We start from the raw sequence: 13,946 nt of genomic DNA, 5'->3' as shown, positions 1-13,946 counted from the left end.
ATAATAATAATAAACACACACACACACACACACACACACACACACACACACACACACACACACTCACGTACTTACAGCCCATATAAGGAGTTAATAGCCAGGGCTGTGATTCCCCCAGGGGACTCCCATCCACCCACGGGGTCAAGCAGGCCAGCTCCACATGTATTAGTATTAGTATTAGTAGTAGTAGTAGTAATATTGTTTAAATCTATCAATCAATCAAGCAGTCTCTCTCTCTCTCTCTCTCTCTCTCTCTCTCTCTCTCTCTCTCTCTCTCTCTCTCTCTCTCTCTCTCTCTCTCTCTCTCTCTCTCTCACCTGGTAGACGGCCGGTCTTCTCTACGGTCCTGCTCTGACATGGATGGGCACAAAATAGTCCACAGAGGTCTACAAAAATATTATTATTATTATTATTATTATTATTATTACTATTATTATTATTACTATTATTATTATTATTATTATTATTATTAGTAGTAGTAGTAGTAGTAGTAGTAGTAGTAGTAGTAGTAGTAGTAGTGGTGGTGGTGGTGGTGGCTACCGTGAGGCTTACACACTCACCTGTGTACATTGAGCAAAGGCACATATGGAAGGACGGGCACGGATTTATAGGCAAAGAAGGCAGTGTGAAGGAAGCCAGCAGCGTGCGAGCCCATGAATCCGATGTGAAAGGTGCGAGACACATCAGGCATGATACTCCCGCCCCCTGAGGAGGACATGAGATTGCCGCATCCATATATCCCAGTCATGGTCCTGCAGAAGAGGGGAAAGACGTAAGGAGTGATGGAAGGTCAGAAAGTGAAGAGGGGAGGCAACGAGGAGAAGCAAAACAACGTGATAGGGGAGGGAAGAGGAAAGGCGAGGAAAGGCGTAAGGAGAGAAACGGCAAGGGGAGAAAAACAGGAAGTCAGATGAAGTTAAGAAAAGACAGGAAGAGTTGAGAGAGAGAAGGGCAGACAGAAAAGACGAGGGTGAGAACAAGAAAAGAGGAAACTAAGTTAAGGAGAAAAAAGACGAGTTGAGAGGGAGAGAAACAGGAAAAGGAAGAAAAGAAGAAAAATGTCCGTGAATATAAAGCATGAGATAGGGAGATGGACACATGCAGACACAGACATATGAAAGATTGACATATCGAGAGAAACAGACACAAATACAAAAAATAAAGAGAATGCGAGGAGTGGCGGCAAGCAGGACCACGCACCCATCCCTCACCTGATCCGGGGACATCCACATGGAGAGCAGGTGGAGAGCGGTGCTGCGGCCCACCACCCATCCGAGCCCCGGCAGTACCTCCACGCGGAGCAGCAGGCGGGGATTGTGCGCCGTGTGTAAGCCACCTAAGTCCGTCCAGGCACTCACGCAGCATAAAGAAGTGTCTGGGTCCAGCAGCCACGCCGTCTGATTGAAGTAACTGAAAGGACGTAAGGAAAAGCCAATGAAAATTAAGAGATGACCAGAAGAATTCTTGAATGAATTAACTAAGCAGTGAATGAACGAAAAAATAAATAATGAACGAATAAATTTATGAAATAACGAATGAAATGTATGACTATAATTCTGCCGTGAAGAAAAGACAAGGATATGAATAGTACCTGAAGAAGTCCGACGCCACTATCAGATCTTCCTCTAGCAGGATGACTTTGGGTGAGTTGGGGAAGCGGCGGAACACGAAGCTGAGAGCATAGCGGTACTGATCTGAGATCTTAGCAGTCACCGTCACGCCCCATACAGTCGTGCCGGCACCTCATACTGGACCTGCAATAACGAGGGAAACCCCTAGGTAATGCAAGCTGTCCGTATCCCAGTGGTCATCAATACCACTTGTTCATGGCCGAACTGTTTGCCACGCCATCATATATCAATATCCGTAAGACGAGCACACTCAATTTCAATCGAAGCTTTAGGAGGACTCACTCTTGCGAGGATGTCCTATGCAAGATAAAGTTAAAAAAGAATTATGATAGACAATGCAAATGAGGAAAAAAATTAATATATATAAAACATATATTCTGTTTTTTTTTATCTTAAATTTATATGTGTAAATTTACTTTAACTTATTTAAAAATATTTTTTTGTACATGTTATTTTTTTTATTTTAAAATTTCTGTTATAATACAAATATTAATATAATATTTAAAGGTATAATTTACTCACTATTGGAACAATTATAGAAAAGATAAACAAAAATAAAATGTCTTCCTTAAAAATACAATTTTCTTTAGTCACTTATTGTTAAGGGTAACTATTATATTATTAAATAACATCTCTAGTCTAGATTCCAAACTAATCCACTCAGCAGACAATTCTATAGAATATGAGCCCAGCAAACAAATACAGCCTTGCTGTTCATGTACTGATAAAAATCTAAAAGTCTGAAACATGGCTTCAGCTTGTTATCATTCAACAGACTGTTTAAGTCTGACTGTTAAAGTAGTTGGAACTTTAATCCAAGATTAATACTCATTACTTACTTGGATTTGTTGGCGTATAATTTTTACTTGCTGTTTTCAGTATCTGTATTAAGCAATTAAACTGCAATTATCCCTTTGTCCCTTCTTTTGACAGCACTCTAGTGAGGGGAAGGAAGGGAGGGAACTTTGGGAGAGGAGGTATATGTAGGGGGAAAAGTGACTATAAAGGAAAAAAAGTATACTCTAATAGTGAGAACACATACTTATGGCGTAACCAAGGATTATACATAAGCGTAACATATATAACAAAATTACAATTACAATACATTGCATTTTTCATCCAAAAGGCTCTTGCTTGATATACAAAGTCTCAACACAACCATCAATTTAAGCTTCACCCTTATTCGGAGCTACGGTTGTCAACAGCAAGGAAATCTTGGAGTGACAACCATACATACACACAGTGCGAGACTCACAGACAACAGTTAATATCTCTCACCGATGCAGCATGACGCGGCCGTCGCTCGGGTGCAGGACGAACACGTAAAGTCCCGAGGTTTGTTCCCATGCAGTGTAATGATCATGTGCAGTGGACACGTTAGCGCGAGTTGTACTTACTTCCATAACCTGGAAGTAAGAACAGTAACTAGCAGTCGCAGCAACAGCAGCAGCAGTTATGAAGTAGGAATAAGTGCAATACAGGTCCGAATAACGTTTTGTAGAAAATAGATCAGCAACAAAAATCTAGGGTAGACTTGGTTCAAGTGTCTTTTCCAAGTTCCTATATTTACTAACAAAATAGCATATCGCTGCTCTTTATAAATCATACATAGTTTCCACGGATGCACAGATGCCATTCCGTTAAAAGCATGGAGTATTCGGCATACAAAAACAACTGAAATGATAACCCCCTTCCAAGAGAAGCGTTCTCTGTGGTGCAGCAGATGTCGCATCCCATGCCGTGAATACAGGGCTGCCTTAACTAACTTAATCTAATCGGTGACTTTTATAAGGACTTACTTATGCCATCCAAAACTCTCTATTAATAATCATCATCATTCAATATCAAGTATCTTACCACTCGATAACCAAAAAGGGAGATAATAAGGGAACAGTGGACTGGAATGCCGCAAAGCGACAAAAAGGCGCTGGTGCTCAAAAACTTAAATAACACGACCTTGATTCATGCTGCCATTCTTGAGGCGTGATCAAGGAGGAGACAAGGAAGAGCAGGGTTAAAGAATAAAGTACTCACTCGTCCAAAACATCACTGAAACAAAACATATGAAAATCAGAGTCATATCAGAAACCCCTAGAACTTGCATCCTCATCGCTCCCCTGAAAGCTAGGCTACCTACACTCAGTGTATTTGAATGATTTACTGATACCGACATCCATTCTGTATCCATGCGTGCACTTCATCTTACATAAAAATTCGTAGGTACGCACTAATGCTGCCGCAATACCAGGAATTCTAACCAAGCATTACGCCAGAACGCAGGCGCTACACCCGCGGTCTGTGATCAATAGCAGAGGCGTCGCGCTCAACTCACACCTCACACACTGCGCGTATTCGTCGATACGCACAAGATGAAGCTCCTTTTGTAAACCATGCATTCTCAGTTTCGGATATATTTATACAATAACAACAGCAACAGTAGCATGAATTCCTTCAAGAGGGAGGTTTCAAGACACTTATCTATCAATTTTTGACTACTGCTTTGAACCTTTTATGGGACTGGCATTTCAGTGGGCATTTTTTTTTATTGTATTTTTGTTGCCCTTGGCCAGTGTCCTTCCTACATAAAAAAAAAAAATGTACTTTGGTCTTAGTTGTAATTCCATCTTAACCACAAAGAAAAAATGTAGTAGCATCTACGCTTTTCAAGTTTTGATGTAATGTCTCATGAAGCATTACAGGCATGCAGTGCACTGCTGTGCTGGGTGTTAGCACTTTGAACAACTACAGTACATACTGGTCTCTTACTGAAAAGGACATTCTGCTAATAAATTATATAGAGGAGACAAAAAAAAACAAGATTCTCAGACTATCATTAATATATTATAATCAATATACAAACCTATTCATTATGTCTATACTTTACACTGAAACACGACCTATACTCTGTTCAAACTGACCCATCTATGGTCATGGAAATCAATTATACTTCACTATTGTATAACTAAGTCACATGAACTTTACACAGATTTACGGACATTACAGGCATTTTTTTTTTATAACGCGTCTCTATCTTTTCATCAACAAGTCTATCATTCAGCAAATACAGAGTAGAGAACTGCAAGAAACTAGCAGCTAAGGTCATTAAAATCTGTCCTACTTAAAAAATAAAAGTTCAATACTGTATTATTTATATTACCTGTTGAGTTTAATACTTCCACTGAATCTTGTCACCAAGACATTATTATAATATGTAATACATCAATGATAGACAATCTGCCACATGGATTTCCTAAATATTTTAGCATCAAATAAGTTTGGTTGAATTTGACTTGTAGAGAGAATATTAGAGAACACAACTGGCTTATGTGAATCACTGATACACACATGAATCAGTGCAGAAAACAATAATCCTTTCAGTGGAGAGCTATTACAGAGGACACAGAGGACTGAATGAGAGACTGGTGAAAATATTGTACATAATGAGATGAGAATATTTCTGGTCAATCTATAAATGCTATGTGCTGTTCTTTGGTTATTTTCCTACAAGTGATGCTATGATTAAACAACCAAGGGTCGCTAAGAGACTGGTATATGCATGGTGCTGCTTTGGCTTGCCAAGGGTGCTGCTGTGGTTATTTACAGTGCTCTGAATGGGAACCCAATCTACCAGGTGCAGATAAACAGCAAAGCACAGAGAAGCAGTGTATGCAAAATATCGTTCAGCTCAAAGGGCAACAAACACCATTAGTGCAAACTGCCAGATCCTCCCTGTTTGCTAGCTGTGTGTGTGTGTGTGTGTGTGTGTGTGTGTGTGTGTGTGTGTGTGTGTGTGTGTGTGAAAATTTACAAAGCTCCTTCTGCTCCTAAAATATGAAGAGAGAGACAGCTTGTCAATATTTCTTTATGGGGAGGAACCTCTACAGCCCTTCTTGTCATGCACATCTTATGCAATCACTTTCCATCACCACTCTACACAATTACCTGCTGTTAAGTGCAAATAGTCATTCATAAATCCACTAAAAATCATACACAAGTATATAATAATTTATAAAAGTAATTCATATTTTTCTACAGATAGAGAAATTTCTGACATTTCTGACACTGACCTTTCTTAAGAAAAGAAAAATTAGATTACTTAAAGCATAATAAAACTATATAAAATATCTTACTCAGCACCAATAATCAAAATAGGTTTTGGGAATAGCAATGCTTAATACAGATTTCAGCTTGTGATTGCTCTGTGATGAGGCATCCTGCACTGGAGAATGAAAGCAGACCAAAAGTCTTGAGTCAATACCTTCTTTAGAAAACTTGGTCTGAGTACATCCTCTAATGTGGGATGTCTCATACAGTAACAGTAAAAGTTAAAAGATACACCATAGAAGTGCAACAGCAACAAAATAATAATCTGTGACATATAATAGGCCATTCAACCCATCTAGATATATTACAGTAATTCCATCATTCTAGCAAGACAGTTTGGCTATGATCTAGAAGCTTGGTGTAGGTACACTACCTAACATGTTAAAGACTGTCTTACCTAATAAATTATATACAATAATCAAATCAATCATCATTTTTAATAAAAACTTCCTAACAGATCTATTGTCAGAGAAGTAATATATACATTTTATGAGTTGTAATTTCAAATTATCATATCTTAATTGAAACCATACAGCAATTTGGAAATTTACTTACATCTAGCAATTGGAGGACCAAAGTTTGTGGTGCAGTACTACCTGTGCCTCTCATATGCCTCATCAACTGCTTCTGGATTCAATATAGAATTTTATGCACAATGTTCTAGTTTCTATGTATTGTGATTAACATTAGAGTAATAAACTCACTGTATTCCTGGAATATACGTGCTTATGTTTTCTTGTACATTTTGCCAGTTTTATATCTATAATACATGTTAACTCAAGCCAAGTCATCAGCGGATACATATTCTGACACGGAGCTCTTCCTCAGCTTTTTCTGAACAATATGCAATACACATTAAAGACAACCAGATGTACATGATAAAGGGAAAATAACTGAACAATTTCTTTACATAAAATTATACTCAATTTTCCACCATAGATTCAATGAAGTTAAGCAAACTAATACTGCCATAGAGTAGTATTTCTGATTTAGCGGATACGTTGCCACTGTCTAGGCTTAGCTGGTGCTCTGGATCTTTAGTTTACTGAATGCCTGTGAGAAAACTATAAGTGAAATTCATGGCTAGGCGATATCCATATTCACTGCCTTATCTATCTCTTAACATTATATCCTTTACCTATTTCATTCTGGCCATTTGGGGTGACAGCAAACTATACATAGCCACAAATCTGGGCCTGCCTTCAAGCCCAGGGTAAGGCAGATGACATGGCCTGCCTGGCTATTTACCATCCCTTAGTGTGTGGCAAATAAAACAACACCTGGAAAATCTGGACTGGAGAGTATGACACTGTGGCAATCCAAATATCCCAGCTGGGTGTATGTCCCCTTGACCAAGGCCAGCCTCTGGGGTCAAAGACACACAAGTCCCAAGACAAAGTGCAGCTTAGTATATGTCTCTTAATTCTACTTTATCCCTATGAATAAAGTTTTGAATAATACCTATTTAAAAATCACCATTTTCATTAAACATAACTTTCTTTACAATGACAAGCTTATGGTGGGATAAAATAATAACAAAATGTCTGCATGCCACTTCATGGAGAATTGGTTCCATGTCACTGATGACACTCAAATTCTTCAAAACCAGTCAAAGACTGGTAATTCATGTAAGTTCTGTTATCTATAACTACATACTTCGGCACTGATGTTAAGCAAACATGATAATGAATGACTTTGTACTACACCTGCTGAAGGCACCTGTGACATTTACCAACTGTGCAGGGAAGATTCATACAAAACCAAACCATGCTTGCATACCAGAAGAAAAGGTGGTCAAGGAACAAACTTCTGACTGGCATATAACAACAAAAGATAAGCCTGTTAAGTGCATGGTTAACCTGATGGTATTCAAATTTATGCTTCAACCCAATGGCATTTGAAGATATGCTTCCAAAACATAGTCATTTAGAATCTTATTCTGATCACAAAATCTTAAACCCAACTGTTTGTCCCTTACAGGAAAAGAAAAAAACTGTTGGATGTGTTGGATGATGGTGATGTCCTCTGCAACGCCTCTACCAAACACCACTGGAACGTTAACACTCTTGGCAGTGCAGTGTTAACGTCCACCTCACTGGCTCATCAGTTAGAATGCACGAGTTACCGGCAGCTTCCGTTATCCCTCACTGACGCAGCCTTAGTGTGCCTCCCGCAGGGCTTGCCAGGGAGAATAATGAAGGCTTCGCTGTAACACAATGAAGGAACTGTTGAGCTGGTGCACTTTGCTGGAATTCTTATAATTTTCCAAGACAAAACCATGAACACAACGGTTCCATTATCTGATAAGTCAGAAAAACTGAACTTTGTGATATGGCAGTTGGTTTGTGAATATTCACCACGAGTAAACCATACACTCATTGTACTTAATGACAAAAAACTCTCAGCTAAGAGGTCAGCACACAAGATTATGGACTATCACTATGAATTCAAATGATGAATAAAAGAATGATGAGGAAGTTGAACCATATTTTTCCTTGGATAAAAAAAAAGCCTAATCTTTCCTAATGACTACTAGCTCTTTCTGAAATATATTTCACAACTGTAAGGGAAAATCCAGCCTGATCTTATCTGAGGTCCAGTTACACATGTCTAACAGTCCTACCAACTTCCTACATTTAACTATCACACATGAGAGGGTGACAAAACTGTGAATGGGGTACAACCTCCAAGACAAATCCTAGAATCAGAATTAAAAAGATTTTAAATGCTGCTCAATCAAAATGCACAATAGTTAAAATCACATGATCAATTTATTATATATATATATATATATATATATATATATATATATATATATATATATATATATATATATATATATATATATATATATATATATATATATATATTGGTATGATTCACTTTGGCATCCCAGAAATGGCAATTCTGAGTATATCTCACTATTGATAAGCACTTGGCTCACAATAGAGGAGGAGTCCTGGGTTTGAATCCCTGGTCAAATGGAGATGATTTGGAATTGTCTCCTTGTGTAGCACCTGTTTATCTAACAAAGAGTAGAACCCTGTCCACACAATTGAGCACAGCCACAAAGGCTATGTCTACCAATGGCTATGTATGCTGGCACATTTATTCTACCAGCAGGAGCCAGATCAGTAGGTGATCTCTGTAGGTGTCCATTTCAACATTCTACAAGCAAGGATATGTTGTCAATAAAGTTCTATTAAATGGAGAATATGACGTCTAGCCCACTGATCTTGCAGGCAGAGGGACAGACATGTTGCTTGATCATTAGTGCTAATAATAACCCTTTCCCTTTGTTTCCATAAGAAACTTTGTATATCTGGTAGTAATGCCATAGTACCTAAAGTGTTTGGCCTGGTGAAATTACACAGCCAGCAATATAAGCACTTTTCTGGTTTTGCCAAGATGCACAAGCAGTATGCCCATGAACAAGCAAACTGCTCACCTCTGCCTATGGGCAGGCACTACTTGATTGTGTGGACGGGACTTAAGTACAGGAGATATTCTAAAAAGTTATGACCTTGCAGGGTTATTCATAGATCTTTACTGGGTAGGAAGAGTTAAATGACAGTTTCCTTGGGTAGTTAAATGTTCCAATACAACCCTTAATTCATTGCCATTGTTATGCATCTGTATGGCTATGCCAATACTGTCTCTGTCATTTTAGCTGTTCCATTTGACCAAATCATCTCAAAGTATGCTTCACCAACTGCCACAAGTTCTGGAGTTCACTACAGTCCATAGCTTCAGTTGCAATAAAAACTTAATCAATCCAGTTTTGGCAAAGTTATAATTTCAGTATTAATTTTTGGTTTATTTATATTTTCTGCATATATGTGTTATTTACAATTCTATTTCTAAAATAGTTTGAATTGTACTTAACAGGAATATGAATACTGGATTACAGCAATGACTCTAAAGCACAAATTTTGGGTGCAAGGAACATCTGCCCTTGCAACATCAACATAGAAGAATGCCATCTTATTTTATTGAACTTATCTTTAAAATTAAGGTGTGTAACACTTTTTCACATAATTACATTAACATCTGCTTTTCTTACATGTATGACCACAAGATAAGTCAACTATATAAAGAAGCTATAGCTTTAGGAACTCAGCTCAAAGTTATCAAAGCTAAGGACTGAATCACCAGCACTTTGGTGACAGAGAATCTAATCATTAAATATTTGGTTAAATGCATTTGTTAACCGTCAACTGGCCTCACTGATGGTATTAATAATACTGATATAATGATGATAATGCTGATTCCACAAAGTTAACTATAATAATTGTAAATATAATTACACAAACAACAATACCAAAGCTTGAACAGGACTAGACGTAAATTTTTCTAGCTCAAAAAATAAAAGAATTCAAACAACTTTCTTGACATCATGCTACTGTGATATTTCAGTAATCTTACTGATGTCTAGTGTCAGCATGAGGGTGACACACTCATCACAGAATTTAAGTTTTCCCAAAATATAAGCAAGACTTGCATTTGCAATTTGTCTATGAAATCTTCACAAAATGGCAAAAATAAATCTTTTCAATAAACTACCAGGTAAAGGAAAATTAACCCTTGTCATATACTTTTAATTGCATTGATGGTTTTACTGATCTCAGCTATGATACCAAAACTGTCTATTTGTAAAATATATCTTCTATTATATATATAAATCTGATAAAATTTTCAAATCTTTTAATTCTCTCAAATTGTCCACAATATTTCCTCTTCATGGCCTGACAGTGGTGCAGGAGAGATGCTACATGTAGAGACTTGTTCTATGTCCATCTATCCAGCCAGATATCATTGCTACCGTTAGATGAGCAGTGTCTTTAGCGGCGCAGTCTCAGGTTCAATCCCTATAAGATGCACAACAAAGAGTGTAAAAACCTTTATGCTCCTCCTTTCTGGTCATTGTCACAGCTTCTCAAAAATAAAGACTTAATTGATAACTAATATGGATAAAACAACCCAAAACACAACTTGGAAGATGTGCCCTTGAGCTATATTTACTAATATACATTACAAAATGCATGAGACACTTTCCCAAGACCGATGTGTATGCAAGTGTATGTTTCTATGTGCAAATGTACTTGTGTATGTACAAAAATATTTATCATACACATTACAAGTTATTTAGCAAAAACCAAAAGAGGAGTCTTGAAAAATCTCAAAAGCATACCCTCTCAGAGCCTGATGACATGGAGCGGTAGTCTTCGATGGGCTCTCGCTTGGGCACCAGGAGGGGAAGGGGCTGATTGGATTCATGTTTGGAGTCGTAGCCAGTATCGTCCACATCTATGTGCTCGTCATCTTCCTCGTCTTTTACTTCAACCTTCACAAGACTGACTGGCAAAACTTCCTGCAATGAAATTAACAAATTAGAAGGATTCAGTGTTACACAAGAGTCGCATCTGCAATGACAGGGAGAACGTGGCCCCTAAAATGATCTTGAGACCTGATAACCATTAAGGGCCCATTATCAGAGGCATTGTCTTTGTTTTCCTGCTCTGGGGGTTTGATCCCTGATGAAAGACTTTCATGGTCAATCCATTATTCCATCAAATAAATTTCCTTGTATTTCATTATAGTGTCCAAGTGGGTGCATTAAGACATATAAGATACAATGCAGTTCATCATTAAATATGTGAATATAATAGATACATAATTATTCTGGATTATTTTGAAAATATCTAAAAATGTTCATACCTGCATTTCAGAGGAATTTTCATCATCTGTGTCCAAGTACCTATCATGACCTTCATCTGACAGGTCCTTGTGGTCATCTGTGTGGTCTCTGTCTAGTCTGTAGCTGCTCTTGGAGTAATCTGTTCTTGGAAAAGATCTTGAATTGGTCTGCTTATTATTTCTGTTCTCTGACTTGTGTTCCAGCTTTGGTGTGACTCTTGGGACAACGATCTGGTCCTTCTTATTCCCTCTTTGGCCAGAGGACACATCTCCTTCCCTGCTGTAGGGTGAGTACCTGTGAGCATTTATCATGTTGTTGTAAGATGTACTGAGTGCATTGTATCCTTGAGTGTTGGCTCGTGAGACAGACTGGGGGCTGATTCCTGGCCTGGGTTCTGAGATTCTGTGTGTCTGTGTCCCATTCTCCTCTCTTTTGATCTTCTTGGGAAATGGACTGTTCTTGCCATCAGTGGGACTCCAGGTATGGCCAAACTTCATATTGCTGCAGAGATTTTCATCAGGAACTGCCAAGCCTTTAATCTGCAGTGCCTCGGCAACCTTGATGAGCTGTGGCAGGTCACTCTGGGCCACACTCACCACTCCAGCATACATGTAGCTCAACAGAGCCTCCATCTCCTTGCATTGGACATCCTGCAGCACAACCACTGGATGCTTGCAGGGTGTCAGCTCAAACATGCGCATGAAGTACTCGCTACATGTTGAAAGAACAAGCTTGTGAACTGGGTAGAACCGTCCCTCACAGGATAAGGTTACATCTGTGTACCTCTCCTGTGGAAAAAATATTGGCATTACTTGTCTTATTCAGAAAGTAAGAGTTGAAATGCATCACATGCTGTCTAATGGTTATCAGCATAATGTATAATAAGAAGCCAAACAATAAAATACTCCTTAGTGGATGAAATTAGAGATCATGAACTATAATTTCACATAGTGACTGTATTTTGAATCATCACACAAATTCCTAAATAACATTCAATGACTATTAGAGAAGAGTTCTTCCTGTTCTATAATTTTCAAGTAATGTATGAGCACATGGCATACAAAATGGAGCTTAACAGGGAGGATCCTTCCTGGATCCAAGAAAACTCAAGATCCATGGATTTCAATGCATTGATAATGACGCTTTGTAAAATCTCTGGGTTAAAATAAATGAAAATAAAAACTAATTTCTGAGTAATATATATATATATATATATATATATATATATATATATATATATATATATATATATATATATATATATATATATATATATATATATATATATATATATATATCAGTGTTTTTATCCACACCATAAAAACCACAGTTCACTCACCAAGACACAACATTACTAAAACAGCTGACATGTTGCCAAGTCGTAGTGCCGGAGAGGAGGCAAGCGTTCAGTCTTAGGTTTCAAACCGCCTTACTTCCCGGGCACACGCCCACCCAAAAAAAAAAAAAAAAAAAAAAAAAAAAAGAGCAACTTACGCCTCCTCTTTCCTTCAGGCAACGCACTGAAGAAAACACACCCTAACAACCAAGCTCCACTAACTGTGCCTATAATTAAGGATCCCTGAGGTTCACTGCATAGTTCTCAACACGAGTGCGGTGATCAAAATTCTCAAATTTCACACAAATCTTCGCATGTCTATAGTAATGCAGTTCTGTAGAGAGAGAGAGAGAGAGAGAGAGAGAGAGAGAGAGAGAGAGAGAGAGAGAGAGAGAGAGAGAGAGAGAGAGAGCCAGCCAGCCCGGTGACATCCCCACACCTACCTTTTCCCTGAGGGTGGCGAGGGTGTGGGTGAAGGTGGTGCTGTGATTGTTCCACGACAGGGACAACATCCCATCGGCCATAATACTGTCACCTCCTGAACCTGCAATAGTAAGTAAGAGTAAGTTTATATCACTTTAAAACTTCCCCTTTACCTTTAAATGGATATAGATCCTTGAGCAGCGTGCGAAGAAAGTTTAAGGCAACACGTAATGCATGGGAATTGTGGAAACTTTTCGGTCACCGATGAGCGCTGATTTGACGGGGACTGTTTACTATCTCAAACTTCGCCTGTATCCCCCTTTATCTCCAGTATTTAGTTCCTATGCTTCTATACAGGTATACAAATATCCTACATTATTCTCTCCTAATTCACGTATTCTTTCACATCTTTCCTAGCTACTGCCCTTCCCCCTCCATAGAAAGTAACTTTTCTTCCCTAGTCTTTGTTAAGCCTTTTTCCCATCCTCTTCTCAACCTACATCTCTTTCTTTACGCCTCTACACGACTCCCACAGAGCTACACACTTCTTCGCTTACGTGTTAGTTTCCTGTGAAGCAGCGAGTGTCAGCTGTCACAACGTAAAAAGAGACTTGCAGTGGAGAAAACTGAAAGGCAGAGCGGCCGTGTCCTCCCTCGAGCGGCTGTTGCTCCCGAGTGCCTGAGGAAGGGAGGCAGGGAGAGGGGCGAGCTCTCAACCAACCAGCGGCCGCCTCGCCTCTCAGCCAATCAAAAC

General features: G+C 38.6%; 1 protein-coding gene and 1 long non-coding RNA gene across 3 annotated transcripts; both read right to left on the bottom strand.

Moving 5' to 3' along the window:
• Window positions 1-523: 523 nt before the first annotated feature.
• LOC135102615 (uncharacterized) lies at window positions 524-1,937 on the bottom strand. The gene is made up of 3 exons (XR_010269706.1): window positions 1,592-1,937; window positions 1,212-1,410; window positions 524-752 (listed from the first exon to the last, which is right to left on the bottom strand). It is a non-coding gene; the product is annotated as an uncharacterized LOC135102615 (long non-coding RNA).
• A 2,515-nt stretch (window positions 1,938-4,452) lies between these two features.
• Window positions 4,453-13,885, bottom strand: LOC135103147 (protein abrupt-like). Of its 2 annotated transcripts, none has more exons than XM_064009211.1 (5): window positions 13,750-13,885; window positions 13,213-13,313; window positions 11,454-12,221; window positions 10,927-11,106; window positions 4,453-7,941 (listed from the first exon to the last, which is right to left on the bottom strand). In XM_064009211.1, the coding sequence occupies exons 2-5, from the start codon at window positions 13,291-13,293 to the stop codon at window positions 7,894-7,896; spliced, it is 1,077 nt and encodes a 358-aa protein (XP_063865281.1). In that variant the 5' UTR covers window positions 13,294-13,313; window positions 13,750-13,885; the 3' UTR covers window positions 4,453-7,893. The 2 variants fall into 2 exon arrangements, with proteins under 2 accessions (XP_063865281.1, XP_063865282.1); XM_064009212.1 differs by lacking the exon at window positions 4,453-7,941 and adding an exon at window positions 10,319-10,603.
• Window positions 13,886-13,946: the final 61 nt, after the last annotated feature.

The sequence above is a fragment of the Scylla paramamosain genome, chromosome 8 (assembly GCF_035594125.1).
Source record: "Scylla paramamosain isolate STU-SP2022 chromosome 8, ASM3559412v1, whole genome shotgun sequence".
Classification (NCBI taxonomy): domain Eukaryota; kingdom Metazoa; phylum Arthropoda; class Malacostraca; order Decapoda; family Portunidae; genus Scylla; species Scylla paramamosain.
The sequence above is the reverse complement of the archived record's forward strand: the minus strand, read 5'-3'. Positions and strand labels throughout refer to the sequence as shown.

What these genes read in the sequence shown, in the direction of transcription:
- LOC135103147 (XM_064009211.1), bottom strand. Translation starts at nt 13,293, where the DNA reads ATGGCCGATGGGATGTTGTCCCTGTCGTGGAACAATCACAGCACCACC. An exon ending in TCGCCACCCTCAGGGAAAAG is followed by an intron (nt 12,222 to 13,212) that starts GTAGGTGTGGGG and finishes TTTTTTCCACAG; the next exon opens with GAGAGGTACACAGATGTAAC. An exon ending in TGTCATCAGGCTCTGAGAGG is followed by an intron (nt 7,942 to 10,926) that starts GTATGCTTTTGA and finishes ATTGTGTTACAG; the next exon opens with CGAAGCCTTCATTATTCTCC.